General features: G+C 43.1%; 1 protein-coding gene across 1 annotated transcript in view; it reads right to left on the bottom strand.

Annotated features, from left to right (window-relative positions):
• The window catches only part of STX6 (syntaxin 6), a 30,874-nt gene extending 7,330 nt beyond the window's left edge, over positions 1 to 23,544 (bottom strand). Inside the window, exons 1-7 of the mRNA XM_089671477.1 lie at positions 23,344 to 23,544; positions 15,210 to 15,379; positions 11,160 to 11,254; positions 9,111 to 9,173; positions 6,476 to 6,598; positions 1,694 to 1,800; positions 290 to 384 (exon numbers count right to left, since the gene is read on the bottom strand). Coding sequence (XP_089527603.1) covers positions 290 to 384; positions 1,694 to 1,800; positions 6,476 to 6,598; positions 9,111 to 9,173; positions 11,160 to 11,254; positions 15,210 to 15,379; positions 23,344 to 23,378 — 688 coding nt within the window. The 5' untranslated portion in view covers positions 23,379 to 23,544. The remainder of the gene's footprint in view (positions 1 to 289; positions 385 to 1,693; positions 1,801 to 6,475; positions 6,599 to 9,110; positions 9,174 to 11,159; positions 11,255 to 15,209; positions 15,380 to 23,343) is intronic.
• Positions 23,545 to 24,147: the final 603 nt, after the last annotated feature.

Here is a 24,147-nt window from a genome sequence, read left to right as displayed (position 1 = left end):
CAGTCTTCTGGGGCACTTCACAGGTCCCAGAAGACTGCCAGACCAATCAGGATGCACAGCACGACTCGAGCATGCGCAGTGGGCACCCGGCTGTAAAGCAGCAAGCTGTCACAGCCTGGTGCCCACAGTTGAGGTGCTGGGGAGAGAAGGGAAGGTGTAGGTGAGCACAGCACTGGATCCTGGGACAGGTGAGTGTGTGTGTTTATTAAAAGTCAGCAGCTACAGTTTGGCATTTCTACCAACTTTCCTATTAATATGACCATATTTCGTGGACACATTTCTAACTCACCACTAGTCATGTGAGACACCTTCGCCAGCTTCTTTAAGACATTGTCCATACGAGACTGTGCTGTGTCCAATTCATGTGAAAAGTCATCCAGCATCCTTAAGTGAAGAAAGATGACAAAGATTTTTATCTGAAAATGTTAGTACAATTTCAGGTGCACTATACTTAAAGTAGTTCTAAAGGCAGGTTTTTTACCTTAATGCATTTAATCCATTAAAGTGTTACTAAACCCAAAACAGTAAAGCCAGTCTGCATATGCAGTAAAGCATGCTTGTTATACTCACTGTGGAACCTAAGAAGTTAATCCTCTGCATTGTGTAAAAAGGCTGTTTGATCCTGACTTCTTTGATCCTTCCCTTCTTCCAGTGCCCCCCTCTTATCTCCCGATAAGACATATTGTGTGGAGACTCTCTGTACATGCTCAGTTTGGTGTGTGTGGCTAGAGAGGTTTCTTTTTTTTCTTGAGAGAGTGCATGCGATCAGCACAGGGCCAATCAGCACTGTCCAGACAGAGGCCAGGGGTTCTGCATTCTCCTAGAGCAGAAATAAAACATCTTGTACAAGCTTTAACCAGTGCTCTGCTGAACACTGATAGAAGTCACAAGACTGCTCTAACTGCAGATGAGAAAAGGTATTTAGCAGTTTATATTTACTAATATAATTGCATTTCAATGTCATGTGTACTGTGGGAGACTAGATGTCCTTGGTTTAGTAACACTTTAAGGTAAAAAAAAAACCTTCTGGGTGCAGCTCCCCCCTCTTTTACTCACCTGAGCCTCATCACACTCTAGGAATGGGAATGAGAGCCATGGGCCTCTCCTCATTGGCTCTCGACATTGGCTCCTGCTAGCCAATAAGAGGGGGGGTTGAGACACGCTTAGTGTGTGAATGGACAATGTCAATTCACAGGAGCAAGAGACTTGCTATTGGGGGCAGCTGGTTGGGAGAGGAGCCAGGACCCCGCCCCCCCCCAAAAAAAAAAAAAAAAAAGGGGGTCGGGGCTTCTCTGTACAAAACCATTACACAGAGCAGGCAGGTATAACAGGTTTGTTATTTCAACCTTTAGAATCACTTTAATAATCAGATATTGTGATGTAATTGCTACACATAACTAACAAATTTGAATATAACTCCATAATGTCAGCCTTTTGTCAACCTAAAACGGCTGATGACTTATATTGTATATTGCCCTCCACTACAAATTAACTGCAAAGTGAAAGAAAAGATTGCATGTTTATATACAAATGTATGATAATTGGTGAGTTCCAACAGTGCTTTACAGAAAAAATAGAAGATTTAGCTAAAAGCTGAAAATAACATATAGCAATGAAAATTATTTGTTTATTTTTCACTCCCTCTACCATAACAGGGCAGGCCTTCAAAGCTTCTAGTTCTTTGGACACTCACACAGCTTGTTCATCCAGCTCATTGCCAATGCGTTGTGACATATTCTTCAGCACTCCAATACTCCCAGATACCAGGTTCAATTCCTCATCCTGCTGCTCCATGATCAGCTAATGTAAATGAAGAGATGTCAAAATCAGCAGTCATACTGACATATTTAAAAACACCTTGGGCAATAAATAAACAGCCCAAAAAAAGCACTTGAAAGCCTCAGAGGTGCTTCCTAGTTCAAACATAGATTACCCATACTGGAAAAGTTTTGCAGTCCATAATTTCTTGTACAGACACCGCAGAATAACAAACACAAATTTTGGGGCCAATGGCACAGTCAGTGGTATGATTGCAAAGATCTTTTTTAGCCATCTCTAAGGCTGGCATTCTGACCACTACCATAAGTTGAAGATGAAAGAGGGGGAAGGGGTGGGATCTTTCCATTGACTACAAATGTCAGGGACACACACACGACTACTAATGTCAGAGACACACACACACACACACACACACACACACACACACACACACACACACACACACACACACACACACACACACACACACACACACACACACACACACACACACACACACACACACCTCAGCAGGGGTTTTCCAAACATAATTACAAGGGTTCCTGAGGGGTAAAAAGTTGAGTAAGGCTGGTTTAGGCAGCCCTTAACCTCCCTGGCGGTATTCCCGAGTGTAGCTCGGGGTAAAATGTCAGTGCCAAAAGCGGTAACCCCGAGCTACACTCGGGCTTACCATGCGGCGCTGCTCAGGGAGTCCCAGCAGCGCTTACCTTGTCCTGCGCTCCCGCGATGTGTCCCCTACAGCGTCCCCAGCCATCTCCTCTGGCTGATGCCGGCATCCGCCTCCTGTGTTCCGGTCCCTGTGACGCCGGCGGGAAATTTGAAAATTTTATTCAAAACAATTTTACATAGTAAAACATTGCTGTTTCAACCCATTTCACATACATTTTGTCCCTAGTGCTCTGTCCTGTCCCCTGTCTGCATTTTGACTGTTCTTTCTGCCTGGAAACTTAGAAAAGTCCATGGCGTCCAAAAAGTGTCCCTTTAGGTCAAAAGTGGGTTTAGATCAGCTACAGAACAGCGATAGTAAATCAGAACCACTTGATTCGTGGGGAAATCCGTCATCAGACACTGAAAACGATTTTGCGACTTTGCTCAGCGATGTGCGAACTTGGCGCTATATTTCAAATTTCAGTGTTTTTGGTTTGATTATATTTTTGAATTAAATGTATTATTATATTATTATTTTTTATGATTATTTATTAAATTATAATTTATGATTTTGTGTTTCAAATTTTATCATACCCGGGATGTTTAATAGACTCTTGTTCGGACAGATTTCAGTGAGTTATTCCTAAATATTACAGCCTACAATAAAAAAAACTACATATTTCCATGCAAATTAATGGTACCGCTTTCAGCACCAAAAATCTGAAATAATCATACCGCTAGGGAGGTTAAAGTGTACCTTTCAGCTCATAAAAGTGTACAAACAGTTTGTGAATCCCCACATGGTCTTTTGTACACCCAAGTAACCCCCTCATTCCTAAACGCATGCTAAACAGAGAACCTTGACATTTGGACTGACTTACATCTGTGCACCCCAGAGCTAGATCTGCCTAGTAGTGGTGTTGCTTTAGTCTATTGAACGGAAGGAGTAGAGGGAAGAAGCTGTCACTCCCTATATAGTGTGCTACTGGAGCCAGGCACTTGCGTGACACACAGAAAAATTACAGATTAACAAACATGCTTGAAATCTGGATGCCCTGTTGCTTGCTTTGCATGCATTTATGACTGGACAGTTCCCTTTAGGATGAAAGGTAAAAAAGTAATGTATCTTGCAAGGTATGTGATTTCACTAATCACAAAACCGTGAAAATACAGCTTGGCTTCATCTGCAGAGCTTGAAATAATACAAAAGAGAGAAAAAAAAATAATCCTGACTGTAGTGCTGCAGACATCTGGAACTATGGAATTATAGGCCACAGGCAGGCTATCCGAATATGATCATTATGATCTGGATGGAGTTGTGTATTTAGCCCAGTGCCCATTTCACAATGCATTCATCACAGGCACTCCACAGGAGAGGTAATCTGCAGAATAGAGGTGGATTTACACTGCGTGATACAAAACCATTCACTCTTCCCGACACAATTCTTTTAAGCATTCATTAACCCAGCAGTGCAAAAGACTTATGTCCTTCCCGCTCACTTTCTATAGGAAAAGCACAGAGGATGTCCTGGTGCTGGGCAGCACAGACTTGAAGACACATGTACAGTGATAACGAGGTATTAACTGTGAGCTCCTGCCTACTTGTCTTGTTTTCTTGTCATAGCAAGGTAACGTTTACATGGTTTTCATCTCTTTGAGAACCAATTATTAAGAATGATGGAGTGGTCTCAATAGAGTTGTTTATATTGCCACTAATGTGATGCCAGAAATTTGTGGTTGTTGGTGGGGTGGGACCCAAAGAATCTACCATTTGTTAGAACGTTGACAAACCCTTTATATCGTTTGATATCTCAATGTTAATTTTCCCCCATTTTTTTTTATTGTGCTAATTAAACCCCAGTATATTCCACCAAGCCTTTTAAATAGAACACAGCATAAGCAACATAAATCATGACTGAAGCAAAGTGGTATACAGAACCCATTAGAAACAACTTACCATTCAACAGAAAAAAAACACAAAGAAAAAACAGGCATACATAACAATTACCCATATACGTAAGCAGGGGAGGTAAGGGGCTCTTCTACATATAGCTTTAGGTATCAGATACAGCTCACAATAAGGTCACAAGAGGTGGGGACCCATCTGTGTAAAGGTTACTATACAAAGATCAATACTGTCACACAATAAGGCAAATCAATGCTAATTGATTGGCTTTGCGTTGCAAAAAAATCACATCAGAAGATTGCCATTCACATCCCTAATAATCTCTGTCTATTCTTTAGTAAGAAAAGCAGAGATAAGCCAGCACTCCTTGACATAGCCCAAAAATTGTGCATATCCAGGGAGTTCAGGATTGCTCTGGTTGCAAACAATCAGATGTGACCATGCACTCTGTAGACACCTTAGTACATCAAGGTACCACTCATTTGAGACTTTTCAGTTTTACTGCAAAACACGTAAAAAGTATTTAAACCCCAACAATAAAATTCTCTTCTTTGCTCCCTTTTGGCCTGTTAATTGTATACAGTTTTGTTATATCTACTTGATAAGTGCAAAAAAAACCCCAACACTTTTGATCATGTCACAAATTCAGGTCCTGTATTCTGTGCATTCTGCCTGTGCAATCTTAAAAGGTGTAAAACACCAGTGCCTAGCTCACTTCCTAGGACTTCAAAACACTTTCCCCAGTGTTATGAAGAAAAGAAGAGAGGTATTCCGTAGTTTGGAAAAAGACAAATGAGCAGGGCTGACAATATTCTCTCCAGTTTCAGACAGTGGAGTTACATTTACTGATGCAGCTCTGCATATAAACCAATCTGCTTTCAGGTTTTTTGTCAAAGCTTAATTGAAAAAAGCTGAAGTTAGAAGCTGATTGAATACCATTCACAGCTGCACCAGATTTGTACTCTCTAGCTTAAGCCCTCATGCACACTGGATGTTTTGATAAAGCTGGTAATGTTAGCTGTGTAAAGTCACGTTAAAAACGTCAGTTCTTCAGCTTTTTTTTAGGGTTTTTGCATTAGTGTTTAGCTGCAATTAGCACTATTTTACCACGTTTGCGTTTTTTATTGTTAGAGCGTTTTTACAGCTAAAAACGCCTCTAGAAACCCACTAGTTTTGGGTTTTTTTTCCTGCCAAAAAACGTTGATTACAGCCTATGTGTGCATGGACACATAGGATAATATGGGGAGTTTATTGACTGTAGAAAAAAAAAAAAGCGTCAAATGTCAAAAACAGCAGCTGGAAAAATTTCAAGTGTGCATGAGGGCTTAGTAAGTCAACCCACTGTGCTGTCAACGACAACAGGACGTTAGGAGCAGCATTCCGATCAGGAGAACACTTTTTTTTAATTTACTTGCAGGGTCTTTTACCTTTTTACTGCCTCTGTCTACATATGAAAACGATACTCCTGTTACTTATCATCGTGCATGCCGTAGTGAAAGCAATAACTCTAGACCCATTATTCATGGTTAACTTTAAACTGTGTCACCTATGGAAAATATAGGGTACCAAAGTTTGTTGTCATTTTATTTTATTATTTATTACAGGTACTTATATCAATTTAGGCAGCACCTTACATATATATTGTACATTCACATCAGTCCCTAACCCTCAAGGGGCGTATAGTCTAAGGTCCCCAAGTCACATTATTTGGTGGGCAAGTGCATATTTATGGCTTGACATGTTGGGTATCTATTTACTTGTGCAACCTCACCTTTTATATTTTGCCCAAAAGTTGGTTTATTGCATTTGTGTGCCCTAAAATTAACTTTAGTGTATTTTTTTACTGAAATTGTACACTTGATAAACCATTGTGCAAATATTGTGTGACAAAAAATATTGGAACTATCACCATTTTATGCTCCAGGGTGTCTGCTTCAGAAAATATATACTGTTTGGGGTTTTAACTAATCTTTAGGCCCACATGTGTGCAAAAAATGCAAAAACCGGCTGACAGGTAAAGGGTTAAAGGAACAAAATACAGGAAAATGTGCATGTGTTGCAGAGATGTACTGCATTTTTTTCATTTTTTTTTTTCCCTGACACTATGCATGCCATACTCTCCCTGTATTACAGACATCTTACCTGTTGTTGTGAAACCTGCCCCTCTAAAAATTGTGAATTTGCCGACTGGATCTCTTGGTCCAGCCCTTTATACTTGTCTGGTTCACTGTTCCAGCCCCGTCTTGTCCCTTCTCCTAAAAGTGCCTGCAAAATCACATTATAAATGGTTAGCATCTGGAGTATTAAATTCAATTACTCTTAAATCTTAATGAATTAATGTATCAGTTTGACAAAAATAAAACGTATGTAAAACCAGTGAGAAATACCGTATTTTCCGGCATAAAAGACGACTTTTTAACCCATGAAAATCTTCTCAAAAGTCGGGGGTCGTCTTATACGCCGGGTGTCGTCTTATAAGCCGGTATCGGAGGAGGAAGACGAAGACGCTGAACTGGAAGAGACGGATGACGCTGAGCTGGAAGATGAGATGACTGATGTCTGAGCAGCTGCACTGTCAGGACCTTCCATCTGCCCCTCTACAGCATGAGGATCTGGAGATACCAACCATTCCCCCATGACCAACCCTGAGCGCCCCCTTAACAGAGCACTTTGATTGGCTAAACTTACCGGTACTTCCGAGCCGGTGTAGCGGCAAGGTCTCCCATGAAGATCTGTCCCCCTTGAAGCAAGTGCGCATGTCACAGTTTTAGGCATAAGAAGCCGATCGCCGATCAACAACATTAGCATCGAGCTGACGCAGTTAACCCCTTTTCTGCTGCACCGCTGACCACACTTAAAAACACTGCTGATCCTGCGGATCACTAGCAGCCGCCTATGCTCCAGCAAGATGGATCAAAGATGCGTATTGGGGAGCATCATCGATAGGAGAGAGGACAGTTACATGGGGGGGGATTGTGACATGGGGAGTACAGTGATATGGGGGGGCCGTGACATGGGGAGGACACTAACATGTGAGGGGGTCAGTGACATGGATGGCCATAACATGTGGGGGGGGCAGTGACATATGGGGGGGCATGACATGCGGAGGACAGTGACATGTGGGCAGCCAGTGACATGAGGGGGGGGGGGGGAGGGGCCTGCTATGGGGAGGACAGTGACATGTGGGGGGGTCAGTGATATGGTGGGGCCTGACATAGGGAGGACAGTGACATTGGGGGGGGCAGTGACATGGGGGAGGACAGTGACATGGGGGAGGACAGTGACATGGGGTAGTCTTATACGGCGAGTATAGCCCAAACCCTATATTTTAACAGGAAAAGTAGGGGGTCATCCTTTACGCCGGAAAATACGGTATATAAACAGAAAAATAAAAGTCAACAAGCTCAGGGAGTAATTGTTCCCGTACTTTGAGCATATATTGGCAGCTGTCTCATGGGTTAGCTTTGCTTTCTCTTGGATTATCAGTATCACAATGCTATTAGAATAGGTTGAACTACATAGACTTTTTTGCTGGTCCTATTTACTAAAAGGTTTTGCAATATACAACTTTCTACTTTCACCAGCATAACTCAGGGAGATTTGCTTGTCTGCAGAACTGGCAAATTAGGTCAAATACATGAATGGACAATTTTTTTGGGAGACTGGGCTAAGTGTACCCCCTATGTGATAGCACTATAAAGAGATTTTAGGGGTCACCTTTGTACCCCATTAAAGATAATCAAGCACATATTATGCTTGATCAGTTTCTCTCTCAACCACAGAGGCCAGGAAATGACAACTCAGAAACTGGAAGTGACAAGAAGTTTGGCATTTCTGGCTTCATTCAGTGAACAGACAATGAGCGAATGGATGCATGCTAGTGTAAAAATCCCAACTGCAGCAACCTATGGCAGACCCTAGTAACACTACATTGAGTGGCTGCAGCTCTGGTATGCAGTTTAGGCATGGACACAGAAAAAAAGTCAGGTTCCAAGGTTAGTAATACACCAAACATTGCAACATGGTATGGGGATGATTTCAGACTAAATTTGTCAATGGACTAAGGATGCATTGACAACGCAAATGCGAGTATGCGATCAGCTGCAAGAACCACAACAGGGTTTCTTGCACTTAGCAGCAAGTAGGAAATCCCATTGAAAGCAATGGGAAGCTGCCAGATCTCACGGCTAAACATACCCACTCGTATGTAATTGCTCAAACAATGATCACATGCAAGTGATCTGTGCTGAACAGATGCAGTCTGCATCCAGGGCCGATCATTCACATGCGATTGCTGCTTGATTGATTACATGTGAGTGGGCACAATTAGCTATGAGAGCCAGCAGCATTCCACTGCTTACAATGGGGCTACCAACTCACAGCTAACCGCTGGGGTTCTTGCAGCCGATTGCACACAGGGTGCATTTGCAAGTGCGATTGCACCCTAAAAGGTGTTTTTTAAATTTTGGATAACATTAGCTTTAATAACCCTTGCTTCTTGCTGGACCTGTTCACAATGTAGTGATGTATGAGAAGACTTATAAACATGGTGAAAGCTTGACATCTACAGCAGAGCTGTCTCCACCTCGGAGTTCTAAAGCAAAGCAGACCTAGAACATTATTTAGCATTCACAGCACAGACAATAAGTCTAGTAACTTGAGAGCACAGCAAGTGATGCATACACATACTCCCTCCACAGTATGACCTAGTACTGTTCACCAAGGAGACGACACGTCACAGACTCAAACAGCTGCGAGAAAGTGCGAGCGAGCTCACCTGCCGGTTTTTCTTTTCAGCTAAGGCCTGAACAGATGGACTGGTCATCTGATCCTTCATTTCCTGCGTGGGAATACAAAAAAATTACTTTGTCAGTTACAGTTTGAAATTTAAATCAACGGATCCTCAAGCTTTCAAGAACTGAAAATGGAAAGCTGATTTTGCTTGTGACAACAAATGGCATTGCTAAATAAGACAAAAGAAAAGTGACGAAAATCTTCAAATTTTAGAAATGCACTTCAAACAAATGTTCAGCTAGTGAATCAGACAGGAAATGGTCAGCACTCTGCATGGTATTCACATGACAATTCAAAGTAATCAGACAGCCATAAAAGCACACGCTTTTACCTTCTCATTTCCGACTGAAGTCCAACTCCAACCAAAGCCTTTGTAATTTTATATCAAACTGGGAAGGGTTGCTGCTTATGTCAGGTCTGAATTCATTCCTGACATGTCAATTTACTCTACAGATCAACTATAATTTTTTTTTTAAAAAGCTGTAACCCATCATTAAATGCAGTGACTTTGCAGAGGCTGAGAGGTTGATGTCAGTCTGCTGCAGGCAGGAGGAAGCATTTACTCAGTTTTATTCCTCTCATACTGCAACATTTGTAGAAAGTTACAGGGTGAGAGGCTGGAGCTGACCCTGGATGGTGCGTGAACAAAGATGGTGCATTATCCTTTTAACAGAAAAACAGATGAAGCCATCATCAGCACTACGAAATATGCGATATTCAACAAATACCTGGATGTTTTACGCTTACAAATGTAGAAAAAATATATATCTGATGCTAGGGTCACTTTAAATGCTGTCAGTGGAGGACATATCTCTTCCTGGGTCTGTTTTATATCCATTGCCTGGGTAGGAAGAGAAGGGAAAATACCCACATTGGCATGCAGACAGCAATATAATCCTTACAGAGGTTCTAATCCATCCCTACTCTATATGTCAGTATCTCCACTAGGTAGATTTTACCAGACAGGAAGTAAAGAGAAATATCTCAAATGTGGACACAGACAGCAATAAAATGTTGGCAGAAATTTTAACCCTTTCACATTTTGTCCAAATCAAAAAAAAAATATATGTGTCTGTGTTTGGAAAGCTAATGTGAATATTCCCATCGCACACGTTTCTGGAATGGAATCAGAGGTAGAGGGTGCTTCAGCAAAAGCCAGATGGAGACATCATAGGTCAATGTACATATTTGCCAGCACACCACGGATCATCAAATGTCACCCAGAAAAATGATCGCATCATGAAGAACAGAGTGCCAGTGATGTGATCGTTTATCAATAAAACGTTTGGACCACATTTGATGATCTGTGGTGTGCTGGCAAATATGTACATTGACCTGTAATTGGGAAGGGTAGCTACTTATGTCAGACCTCTTTAAAGTGGAGCTACACAGATTGCAAACACTTAAAGGGAAAGTACATTCTATTTTAGTGCACATATAGTATTTTGATATTATTGCAGCTTACACCTAAAAGTATTTTCTGATACGACTCAAATTTTAGATGCTAATTTTCCCATGTTTTTGCTATTTCAATATAAGTAGATATTTATCGATTAGTCACCTTCATATCTCATTTTAAGAAAAACTCATATCTATTTATACTTTGTAATCACATATGTACATACGTACACTACATGTGGATAGCCAAATTTGTATAATACAATCAAGGAAATATATTACAATTCCCAATATGTTATAAACTATTTACTCAACAGTGACTACCGTTGATACAGCATAGCTTTCCTTTAAAAGTCTTAATAAATACTGAGCAGATGACAAAATAACAGAAGGATCAACTAACTGCTGCTGCACAGTGAAGATTTTGTAAGGGTGACAATGAGTAGACACATGCCTATTTTTCCAGGGACATACAGGCAAAAATATGAAAGGCCTCTGTAATTCACTTTGCAGGTGAGATCCAAGCAGACACCAAATACCTGTGGGAAATGGCTACACTTTATATAACCTTCTCCCTGATCCTTCACACAAGGCAAAGCTATGCATCCATTCACATCCCTGCTGCGATTCTCACCTTGACACACTGCCGGGTTTCGCTGATAAAAGCTTTTCTCTGCCTCATCTCTGCTGGATCCAGACTGAACTTGCGAGGATTGGATTCAACAATACGTGAGTAGAATAAAGGAAAACACAGTAGTAAACAGAGGCAACAACTGATTGGCTTCAGCTCTACTGTACCACAAGAGCTGACTGAACCTACGAGGATAGCAGGACTGTCTTCCTGTCATGGAACAAAAATGATTCCATGCTATGTTGCTCATAAAAAGAATGGTATTTAATGCAACTAGCCCTAATCATCATTTCTATACACCATACACCTTCAGTAAGGTGTCAGAAAACATGCATGAAAAGAACATGCCAAAGCAGGACAGAGAAAAATATCTCCTGCACAAATAGCTTGCTGCATCTGGTCACTTGTGACCTTCATCATTGTCTGTGAAACCTAGGGATGCACCGAAATTGTGGCCACTGAAACATATTGGCCGAAAATAGCCGAATGCTGATAGGAAAAATTTAGCCGATACAGGGGACTTTGTGTACTACAGAAGTGAGGAGGGGTGGGGGGTTGGCGGAAAAAGTCAGGAGAGGAGCAGTGTATACAGTGACTGGCCATCACTATATGTCAGTGCTGGTCTTTAAATGTAATTACCGGCTTTTTTTTTTTTTCTTACTATAGCTCAGAGAATCAATTGTCACTTTCCCCCCCAGCTAAAAGAAACAAAGTTTCCTTTTAGTTTATTTCCCTGAGTTAAAAGAAACAATCTTTCCTTTTAGTTTCTTTCCTGGATAAAAGAAACAAAGTTTCCTTTAGCTCTGGGGAAAGTGACAGCTAATTCTGTGAGATATAGTGAAGAAAAAGAAAAAAAAAAAAAGCCGGCAATTTCTTTTCAAAAATCAGCACCTACATATAGTGACAGCTAGTAAGGGAGCCTCTCTGTATACACTGCTACGTCACTGTATACACTGCTCCTCTCCTGCCCCCTCCACTGCTCCTCTCCCCCCTACAAAGAGGACCTGTCACTCATATGTTATCACATAGGGGACTATTGGTCCCCTAAGCAATAGCAATAAAATCATAATTTAAAAAAAAAAAAATATATACATGAAAGTAGAAAAAAAAATTGTAGCATCCCCACCCCCACATATGCAGACATTTCAGTTTTGGTCCGGTTTTCGGATACATGCATTCTGAATTTTCGGTATCAGTTTCGGCACCAGAGTTTTCATTTTGGTGCACCGCTAGTAAAATCCTAACTGTAGTTTTACATACAGCAACCCTGCACAAAAAAAAAAAAAATAAATAAAATAAAATCAGAGAATAAAAACTGCAAAAAAAGAATCTCAATACTTACCTTCACAGGGTCTGTACCCAGTGATGTATTTAGGTTTTGTGCTGCCCTAGGCAACACAAAAATCAGCCACCCCCCCTTCCCCCACAGAGAGAGCCTGAGCCCAACCAACACCACATCCCCCACCCCCCTACTTAAGAAAGCCTTCCACTACCACCACCCTCATCCCAACCCACCACCCAGCGAGAGAGAAAAAGAAACTCACCTTCACAGCTCCAGACATTCCCTGGAATGAGAGTCAGGCTCTGCATACACTGTCAAGCATTCCGCAGCCTCTCTCGGATCCCACCTGGTCCCCATGCCACATGTGTCCCTTCTTCCGGGGAGCAGTGCTGCCCCCCTAAAAAATGCCGCCCTAGGCAAATGCCTTGTGGTAAATACACCCCTGTCTGTACCACTGAACACTGCTTGGAAAAGGATGTGTTTATTGTGATACCGTTGTTTGCGTTAATAAAGCTCCCCAGCCCTAGCAGAGAACTCCATGCTCAACATTAGTTTGTAAGTAAAGTACGCTGTGCTCTGTTGGAGTGCAGCAGTCTCACCGCCAGCCATGTGTAATGGTGGTGCAGCAATCAGGAAAGCTTGTGTTTCCCGCCACCCCACAGAGCAGTGATATTTAGCTACAGATTATGGCTAGACTTACAAGGCTAGAATCTGAGCAGAATCATCCTGCTCAACTGCCAAACATTTGAGCTGCAGATGGCCCTGTGGAAAATTCTCATCAGAACATTGACTGCAGCCAATCAGATGCAGTCACTATTAGGGTATTCAGACAGCCGCAGGAGCTGCAGCTGCTTGATTACAAAAGGTGGCAGTGGAGTTTCCTTAATCCACAGTTTAGCACAGACAGGGAATGTATTTATTTTCCATTTTTTAGCCCAATCGAAAAGTGTTTAACTGCAGTTTTCCACTTTTAGCGGTTGATTTCATCACTTACTGAGCATGCAGCTCATCTTTTAACCCTTGCCTATGTTCCAGTTTAATCAGGAACCATAACTGTTGCCCCAGGTTTCCTATTTCAAAGTGGCTCCTTTGAAGCCACTTTTACATGCAGGGACAAGAGCTGTGTCTCCCTATAGCCTAGGATGGTAAGACACTCCCCGCTTCTCCCTTCTCCAAACTAACAGACTGGCTGGAGACTACATTCTACACTGTTAACTCCCTTCTGAGAAGCCTGGAAGTTCAGGGAAGCAGCAGAGGCAGAAGGAGCTAGCGGCACTGAAAGTTGTAAACTGCAAGTGCTTTGGTATGAATTTTAACAAATAGTTTACTGGGAAATATTTATTTTGTTGTACTCAGTATATTAAACTAAATAATGCTGAGGGGTTTATACAACTTTAAAGCCGGTCACTGACTTTTTTTTTGCTGGGGTTGAGGGAACTACATAATGGTGAAGCTGATATCTGGATCTATTGGTGTCTTGCCAACTTGATACTTGACACCAATTTGTAATGTATTGCACTATGCTTTAAGGCTGCATTCACACTTGAGCATTTTGTAGCTCAAAGCTCCAAAAAAGCTCAACCTTAAAAAAATCAATTGTTCTCTATGGTGCCTGTTCGGGCGATCAGATGTGAACAGGCACCATAGAGAACAATTGATTTTTTAAGTTTGAGCTTTTTGGAGCTTCGAGCTCAAGTATGAATGCAGCCTGACAGATAGTGAATACCATTGATGTGGCCTTAAAGCATGATTTATTGAACACGGCATTTTTTCTGTACACATTTTCCATGTAGTGAATGGAACATTATTGTAGCTTGAGTTATGCTTGCTCTGTGCAGTGTCCGGAAAAAGTACATGGAGTGCTGGCAACTCAGCTGACAAAGTAAAATGTCAGACATCTGTTTTCACTAGCCTGTTCAAGGGAGACAGTAAAGTATTTGGAAGTTGACTAGTTGCTGTGGGCAACAAGAGCATTTTTCCTGTTTTTTTTTGGCTGGGTTGGAGGAGTTTTATTAACACAAACAATAAAAACAAACACGTATATGGGCAACAAAAGCATTTTTCCTTTTTTTTCTTAATTAGTAGAAGTGGTTTTGAAGCCTGATGGGGTTTTTTTATTCTATGCATTAAGGTAAAGAACCTTCAGTGAGCAGCTCCCCCCTTACACTCACCTGAGACCAATCTGGGTTCAAAGATGTGCACGAGAGCAGAAGCTCTCCAAGGTCTCTCATTGGCTCCTGATGCTGTCAATCACATCCAGTGAGGAGGGAGTGGGCCAAGACGCGCTCTTTGTGTCTCATTGACACACAGAGGTGGCTTGGAAGCAAGGATGCATGAATGCCTGCAGAGCAAGTAGCTTGCTTCGGGGGCACTCAGCAGGGGGAGGTGCCTGGAATGCCAGCGGAGGACCCAAGAAGGGAAGGATCAGGGCTGCTCTGTGCAAATGAGTCAAAACCTTAATCACTTTAAGTCTGATCCACCTTATATGGACAATGTTTTTAGGTCTGTAGGCTAGGTATGACCATTATCTCCTATCTGAACCTTCAAGGGTAATCACCTGTCCCCTTCCTTTTAGCCTATCAACATGAAGGGCTGCCTGAATGTGCATAGGACAGGATCAGACCAGGCAATCATGAAAAGAACTTTTATAAATCAGAATGAACTATAATTCTGTGCCTGCACTGCCAGCATTTTAATTTTAAAAGTGATAGAGCAACTTTGAATCCTTGTTAAACGCAAACTATACATAAGGCACAATCATAAAAGGATATTAATCGTCTCATCGAGGTCCTCAAGGTCCCACTCAATGCTCCTCAGATTGTTACGTAGTTCATTAGTGGTCCAGTCCAGCTCCTCCCGGGTAGCAATAGAAGGATCCTGAAGAAGATCTGTCCATCGCTGAAACAGACCCTGTGCTGTGTTCACTGCTTTTTGGACCTCCCTGAAAAATGTAAAATCAACCAAAACCAAGTAAGTGCCAGCACATGATCACACTAGGCAAATATCTTGACACCAATGATTCAAACACTGTTATTGAAAATTTATCAAGGTCTGATAGGGGTATGATAGTGCTGGATGGAGGTGAGTAGATATTAAAACAACTAAAAAAAAAGAATAAAGTGCATTTTTCTTGCCAGAGTTTAGTTTGTAGTCCAGGTAAGTACTCAGTTCTGGGCCTAGGCTATTGCCTCTTGGACCATGAAAGTCAAATTGCTCAACAATGTTGGGGTATGTGGTTTGGAGAAAATCTGATAGAACCAATGTGCATTGGGGGAATGAACAATGACTTGAACAAGGGTCTATAATGCAATCTGGGTGAAAGAACACAAAAAGTCCTACTCAAGGCTGGATTGAGGTCAGGGTTTCCTAATGGCAATGTAAAGAAATCTAAATTTAAAGTAGAGCTCCACCCAAAAGGTTCCGCTTAAGTCCTCTTCCCCAACTCCCTGTTAAGGATTGATTTTGACAGGTACCCGCTCCCATTTCCACTGCGATCACCTAGGCAATCAGAAGTGGAAGTTACCTCCCCCCCTCCCGTAGTGTTCCGTAACCGGATCCAGAAGACTATGGAACCATTCACAAGGAGCAGTGCTGATCAAACTTGAGCAGTGGGTGCCCACACTAAAGATGCCGGGGAGAGAGAACGGCCGGTGAAACAGCTGAGCACACCGCTGGATCGTGAGACAGGTGAGTGTCTTTTTTTTTTAAAAGTCACAATAGATCACCTATTACCTGTTTTAGATTTCTGGTGGTGAGCCCAGCCCAATCAACTACTTCCTATGATACATACGGACACTACCAATAAAAAAACCCTGTCATGTTCCTGGTAAACTGATCATATGGTGTGTGATGTTTTTTATCTCCCTCCTACCCAGAGCTGGCAGTAGACTAATGTCTGTGTTAGCCTGGTGGCACGTAGCTTATTGAGCACCGATTTTTCTCTCTCTTTTATCTGAAGTATGGCAGCCCCACAGTACACTGATTATGGTGAAGTCTGACCAGGGCCGGATCTAGCCTTTTCGATGTGGAGGTGCAATAAAAATTGTCAGGGGGACAGAGGATGGGAGGTCAGCAGAGCAGAGGACAGGGGTCACTGCTAGCCAGGCAGAAGACAGAGGTCACTACTGGCAGGGGAAAGGACAGGGGCACAGCTCCTTCTGCCATCTCTGCACTGCACACAGCCTTGGCATAGGCAGCAGAGCTCCTCCTCGCCACAGTATAGTGTCAGTCAAGGATGGTATAGTGTCAGGCTAGGGCTGTACAATGTCAAACTAGGGTAGTAAAGTATCAGAATAGGGCAGCATAGTGGCAGCGTAGTGCAGTATAGTGGCATATTACGGATGGCTCATCTGGTGGGCATAACCCACCCCAGCACCCCCCTAGATCTAGTCATGAGTCTGACCATAATCTAGACCAATGTCTCCATACTGTGGCCCTTTGCTTGTTTATCCAGCCCTTGGAGAACTATTTCATCCACTGATACCAACAATGGGACATTTATTATTTATTTATTTCAGGTACTTATATAGCGCTGTGTATTTACACAGCGCTTTACATATATTGTACATTCACATCAGTCCCTAACCCTCAAGGGGCGCACAATATAAGGTCCCGGACCCTAACTCACATTCATACATACACATACTAGGGCCAATTTGGACAGGAGCCAACTCACCTACCGCAATGTCTTTGGAGTGTGGGAGGAAACCGGAATACCAGGAGGAAACCCACGCAGGCACAGGGAGAACATGCAAACTCCAGGCAGGTGGTGCCGTGGTTGGGATTTGAACCAACAACCCTAGTACTGCCAGGTGGAAATGCTAACCATTTAGCCACTGTGCTGCCCATAATCATTTCCTGCACTGACACCAATGAAGGGGCACATTTCCTCCCACTGACACCAATGATGGGGCACAATCCCTCCCAATAACACCAACAATGGGGCACAATTCCTCCCAATGACACCAACAATGGGGCCCAATAACACCAACAATAGGTCACAATTCCTCCCAATTACACCAATGATGGGGCACAATTTCTCCCACTGACACCAACGATGGGGCGCTATTCCTTCGACTGACACCAAAGATGGGGCATTATCTATTCCCACTAACGTCAGGACCATTTCTACTCCCAACAGCCAAAGTTCCGTCCTCTTAAAGTCGGAAGGACAGTAAACTGTCCCTTTGTTTAGAAAGTTTGGAGATCCCTGCACTAGATTACATAATGGTTCTAGAAACACTGGTATGCAATTAAAGTAAGATGAACAAAAAAAATTATATATATATTAGTTTTAACTGAGACCATTATGCAATGTCTGCTTTAGACGTTGACCTAAGAAACCAAAAGTAAACAACATTTAAATAGCAATAATTTCCCATAGAGACACATCCTTCCTCTGCACTCAGAATAAAAGAAACCTATTCCACCATCTCACAAATCCCAATTTAGATTTACAGCACACATTTCATAGCATTGTAGTGCTATAAAATGACTCCAGCCCCCACTTGACAATGTAACGTACACCATAAAATCACAGGAAGTACACTTCGCACAAAGTAGCAAACAGAAGCAATCTACACCTCTGTAGGAGAGGCTAGCAACAGGTATTCAATCTGTCACATCGCCTTACATGGGATCATCATAAGGGAGCCCATTTACTTTCTGGCATTGCTGTTCGTTCCAATGTTGCGTTCCACTGAGATGTCCCTAAAGCACTAGATCACTTTTATCCACATACGTATGTAGGATAAATGCACAATTTATGTGCATTTTACACACTTTTTACCTGTGGTTCCATTGATTTCTATTAGGTAGCATGGTTCTGCCTCGTTTTCTGAAAGTGCACCAAAGATACAGCATGCAGGACTTTTGGTGCACTTTCACAAAATGCAGCATAAATGCACAACCTAATAGAAGTCAATGGTACAGCAGGTAAAAACGTATTTAAAAACGCATGGTAAACCACGCACACATCCAAGATGTTGCCAAACTGGTGAGCACCGGCATCAACCTGGCCTAATACTGCACAAATCATCACATCGCATGTGCACTGCAGGACATAGACTTGAACAAAGTATCTTTCTGCGACACTTCAATATAGAAAATAAAAAGTAAACGCCTTGCGTTGTAACAATGCAAAATACCCGATGGACACCAGACTGCTGTAAACGAGCCCTAAAACCTTGTTCTCATTAATGTAAGCCCTTCAGCTATAATCTAAATGTGTGTTGTATGGAGTATTGTGTATGAAAGTGTCTAAGGCCTCACTTACAAAAATGTGCCATTTGAACTGTGTTTGTGAAGCATTCTGAATACTAATCAAAGCGGCTATCATTAAATAAAATGGTTACCTTACCAGACACTTTTCTCAATCAAGCCCCCCCCCCCCCCCCCCAAAAAAAAAAAAATCAAAAACATGGCACTATTCATGTAAAGGACAAAAGGAAGGGTGGAGTGCAGGGACTTTCAGTAAAGTTGTTCTAAAGGGAGGTTGGCAACCAGTCGATCGACCACGGGCAGGTGACAGGTAGATTGTCAACAGGTCCCTGCACCATCAACCCTTGCCTTGTAGTTGCGAGTCCCTCCCTCTCCTTCCCCCAGCCTCCTCCGCTGCTGTCATCCTCAGTGCACAGAAGAGAGGAGTGGAAGGTCGGTCCTAGCAACCAATTACCAGCTTGAGAATATGAAAAGTTCATTTGGCCAGCTCCTCCTCCAGCTCTCTGTCCTGAGCTGTGATACCTTCTGCTCTGGGGGGGGGGTGAGGTGCAGAGGACACTGCTATGGGTAGGGCCATCCCCATAGCAGTGCCCTCTACCGCCCTTCAGTCTCCTCTGCCCCCTTTTTCCCCCATAGCAGTGTCTTCTCCCCCGCCCCCCCTTTCCTCCCATGAACAGGCATTTTAAAAATCTGAATTCTCACCAAGTGGCTAGTTATTGGGATTTTTCTAAGTTCTAAGAAGTTCTAAAGTTTGCTGCCAATGGGGATGAGCTGTAAGGGCATTTTCACACTGGAGTGCTTTTACCACGATAAAATATGCCTTTCCAATGCAACAAAAGTGCATGAAAATTCTTCCCCTTCACATCCTAGGTAACTGTTCAGGTTTCTGCGCTGCATTTCTGCACCACAAATGCACCTTGCATTGTAAGTCAATGGGAACACATCTGAGTTCTTTTGAGTCACATGTCCATCTACAGGTGCATGCTGGGAGTAAAAAAAAACAGAAACACGTCAAAAACAAATAAAAGTGGAACCTTAGTCAGAAAATTAAGCTCTGCTAGATCACTTCAGGCTGGCCCCTTCTGCAGATATAGCTATGTAAAAAATTAAAAATAAGTTCCTATACTGTGTAAAATCCCGTAATACACTGTCTCACCCGGCTCTGCACATGCTCAGTTGCTCTCTATTTTTCAGCACTGTATTGAAAAATGTAGAAGCCGATCTGCTGACAGCCCAAAGATTTACTGCTGTTCAGGGGTTCTAGGCTTCAACAAAATGGTAACCTCCAGCAAGAAGAAACAGGAACAATGATGGAGACCATTTACAGCACACACTAATTTTGGTAGCATAATTATTCATGTGGAATGTTCCTAAAGAACTTTATTTTTTATCAAGTTTATAAAAACTTTACCATAAGATTAAAGTTCCGCTTTAAAAATGTGTAAAAAAAACATGAAATGCGTTTTTGAAAAGAAAGAGCAAAGCACATTTATAAGTGCACAAGTGTGAAAGGGCCAAAGGCTACATTCAGACAGCCAATTATCTGGAGCCATGGGTAACAGCTGACAAGAATCTGTAGATTATCACAGATGGCTGATAAAACACTGCCTTCGCATATCTGACTGATGGGGGCTGTTAAACGTATACTCTGTACTGCTGCTGTTCTTGTGGAACCGCTCATCCCGGCAGTTGCGCACAAGTGCTGATCGTGGACGCAGCCAGTTTGTATGTGTCCATTGGACAGAGCGGTTCTGCATCCACAGGCAATGTTTAGAATTGCTTCACACTAGTGCAACTCCAAAGTTGCGCGATTTCCGGTGCGGATTGCTTGCGTGGGTTGCCGCTTAGGTTGCATTTGCATCTGTGCACTTCTGAACGTGTGACACACATTTTCTTTGTGAGTTTCCATGCGTTGTGAAACATGCAGATATGAATGCAGCCTAAATGGATACACAATCTGAAAAATGCAGCAAAGAGCGCGTTTTCTGTGCGGGTTGCTGCTTGTTCTGAAACATGCAGATGTGAATGCAGACTAATTGTTAAATTACATCCCAATCGCAGTTAGCAGACGCAAGTTTTACCGTGTGACAAAAGTGCTACAAATTCGCAAAAAAAATACACAACCAAAAAGGTTTCTGGGCTACTTTGGGCCATTTGCTGCAAAGGCACCCTATGCGCGATAAATACACAAACAATTGCGAGTGGGAACGTGCATTTCTGCTACACTCAGGTGTGAATGGAATGTGCTAGAGGATGTTTTTAGGGAGCAAGGATGACCAGGGAGGAGAGGTGAGGGTTAAAAAAACAAAAAAAACAAAACACTGATCCATCAAAGTTGCATTCTTATCTATACTGATGTGACTTGAGTCACCGCAATAAACAGCACCTATTAAAATTAACCACCTCATGACTGCACCATCGCCGAAAGACAAGTAAAGTATGGTAGCCTAGGTCTGGGAGGGTGTCTATAGCAGTCCTGACAGGACCCCGCCCCCTGTGCACCCCTAATGCGTGTTCTATGATTGCTGTGTCCTTTGGATAAAGCGGATCACAGATCGAAGCTAAGGACCAATCACAGCGGCCCTGTCATCAGCTGTGTACGATCACAGCTGATAACATGTGAACAAACTTGTTGGTTATCGGTATTTCCTTTCCTCACGCACTGTTACTGTGCAAGGAAAGGAGAGCCAATAACCGGCAGTCCTGACAGCACACATTTACACTGATAATCAAGACACTGATCACCAGTGTCCTGATTATCAGTGCAGCCCCATCAGTGCCACCTATCAGTGCAGCCTCATCATTTTCCATCAGTACAACCGCATTATTGAAGAAGAAAAATTACTTATTTACAAAATTTTATAACAGAAACTAAGAAAAACATGTTTTTTTTTTCAAAATATTAGGACTTTTTTTTAGCAAAATGATTAAATGCCACCAAAAGAAAGCTTTGCCTATTAAAAAAAAGATAAAAATGTCATATGGGTACAGTGTTGCATGACCGCGCAATTGTCAAAGTGTGACAGCGCTGAAAATTGGCCTGGGCAGGAAGGGGGTGAAGGTACCTGGTATTGAAGTGGTTAATGTGTTTTGACTTGTCATGCGACTTTCTGCGTCACATCAGACGTTGAGCTAGTAAGAACTGAGCCATAAGCCTGGTACACATGATGAGGAAATAGGAAAAAACAATTCTTTGGAGCGATCATCAGATAATCTGATCGTTAGAATCTGAGAGCCGATCATGACAGTTCACGTGAAAATATCCGAAGGGACCAGCACAAAAATGTTTCTCATACGATAACAGAATGAACAATTTTCCTATAATTAGTATAGTATTTGTACGAAAACAAAGAATGACCAAGCCCGTGTATACTCAGAAAGGAAAGACTACAACACAAGACATCACTTCCCAAATTGTATTCTGTCTTAGGCTACGTTCACACTAGCGTTGTGTGCAGGCGGCAGAGAGGCATTTGGGAAGCGTTTTTACCACTTCCCAAACGCCTCTGCCAATTCTGCACATTGCAGCACATGGTGCTGTTCTAACGGTAGCGTCGCGGCGCGGCAAAATGGACGCCTCTGGTCGAGTCAGGAGGCATTGAGGCCTCCTATTCTAGCCTATGGTGCCGCTCCGCAAATGCCCGGCCGGCGTTTGTGGTGCGGTTGCGGAGCAGTAACACCATTCAAACTTCATTATAGGCGTTTGTGGCGTTTTTAACGCTCGGCATATGCCTAGCAACCGCCGCTAAACTGCGCATGTGGCGTTTGTGGAGCGTTAAAAAATGCTCCGTAAACGCTGGACCAACGCTTGCCAAACGCTATAGGGGCGTTTGGCAAGCGTTGGTAAAACAGCCAAGTGTGAACGAGCCCTAACAAGAACTTTCATAAGTTTAGTAACCTCTTCAGTTTCCATAGAAGACTAGAATAAAAACAAAACCAGGCGACCATTCATTCAATATTCTCATCCTGAGTCCAAGGCTTTAGCCAACCCTACCTGCAGATAGTCAGGGGTGTGAATTTAGTCTGAGCCCTGCTTCACAATGATGCAAATTGTCATGTGATTTGACTGTTCAAATCACATCCAATGATCGGCAATTCTAATTGATTCGTAAAGTAGTTCCTGCACTACTTTTGCCGATTTGGGGTGCGACTTTCATAGCCATCGGTGCCTGATGCCGCACAGGTGTCTAAGAAGTCGCACCCACAGTTGTAATGCCATCCAACTTTCAAAGTCGGATCTGGTGTGAACCAGGGCTTAGGGCTCATTCACAGCAGCAAAAATAACGTTGCGTTTAGACACGTATTTTCTGCGTGAAAGATCCTGCGCACAATACACACCTAAAGTACCTGCGTTTATGCGTACAATCTGCGGCTGTGACCTACGCTTTCTGTGTGCAACTGAACGCAGCGCACGCTGTGGTATGCCGACGCAGCGCTGTGTGTGGACTCATTGATCTCTATAGTGCCTCGTCTATCTCTTGTGCGCGTTTCTCCTACCTGTGTGAATGAGCCCTCCAGGACCCATCACAGAATACCTGCTAATAAAACCATTTTTAGAGATAAGCAGCCCTCCTCTGTGCTATACAAGTCTATGGCCCCCTGGTATGGGGCCCATTCAGATCCTCCACACTGGTCCCCTCATACACTGTATACCCCCCTCCCATTCACGGCACCGCCATTCCTCACCCCTTCACCACGAAGAACGGATCCTCCATGGACATGGCTGCCTCTCCTCCCCGGGTACCGGGCGCCCTCCTCTTCAATGGGATTCCCCGAGCAGATCCCACAACCGCACACAACACACAGCTTGGGCCGCCCCTGACTGACGTCACTTCCAGGCCGGCCTGTGTCTACAGAGGTGTGTGGTCCTGTCCGCCTGACTCCGAGCATCCGGCCTGTGCTGAGCTGCCCCTGATACAGCCTGCCACTCATCCCCGTCCCTGTGCTGAGCTGCCCCTGATACAGCCTGCCACTCATCCCCGTCCCTGTGTGACTGAAACCTACTGCACACTGCGGAATGACAAGGTTTCCAGCACACAGCACAAGGATGTGAGGGCGGAAGTCTGCTCTTAGATGTGCTATTATCAGATAATTGTAGTAAAAAAAAAATAAACACTAATATACAAATATACACTATGTTGTCAAAAGTGGGCAGCACAGTGGCTAAATGGTTAACACTTCCGCCTGGCAGTACTAGGATTGTTGGTTCAAATCCCAACCACAATACCACCTGCCTGGAGTTTGCATGTTCTCCCTGTGCGGGTTTCCTCCGGGTACTCCGGTTTCCTCCCACACTCCGGTTTCCTCCCACACTCCAAAGACATGCTGGTAGGTGAATTGGATCCTGTCTAAATTGGCCCTAGTATGTGTATGTATGAATGTGAGTTAGGGGCCTTAGATTGTACACCCCTTGAGGGTTAGGGACTGATGTGACTGTACAATATATATGTAAAGCGCCGCGTAAATTGATGGCACTATATAAGTACCTGA

The sequence above is a fragment of the Staurois parvus genome, unplaced genomic scaffold (assembly GCF_062004578.1).
Source record: "Staurois parvus isolate SC_StPar_1 unplaced genomic scaffold, SC_StPar_1.0 ptg000106l, whole genome shotgun sequence".
NCBI lineage: Eukaryota > Metazoa > Chordata > Amphibia > Anura > Ranidae > Staurois > Staurois parvus.
Note: the sequence above shows the minus strand (reverse complement) of the source record. Positions and strands in the feature narration are given on the sequence as shown.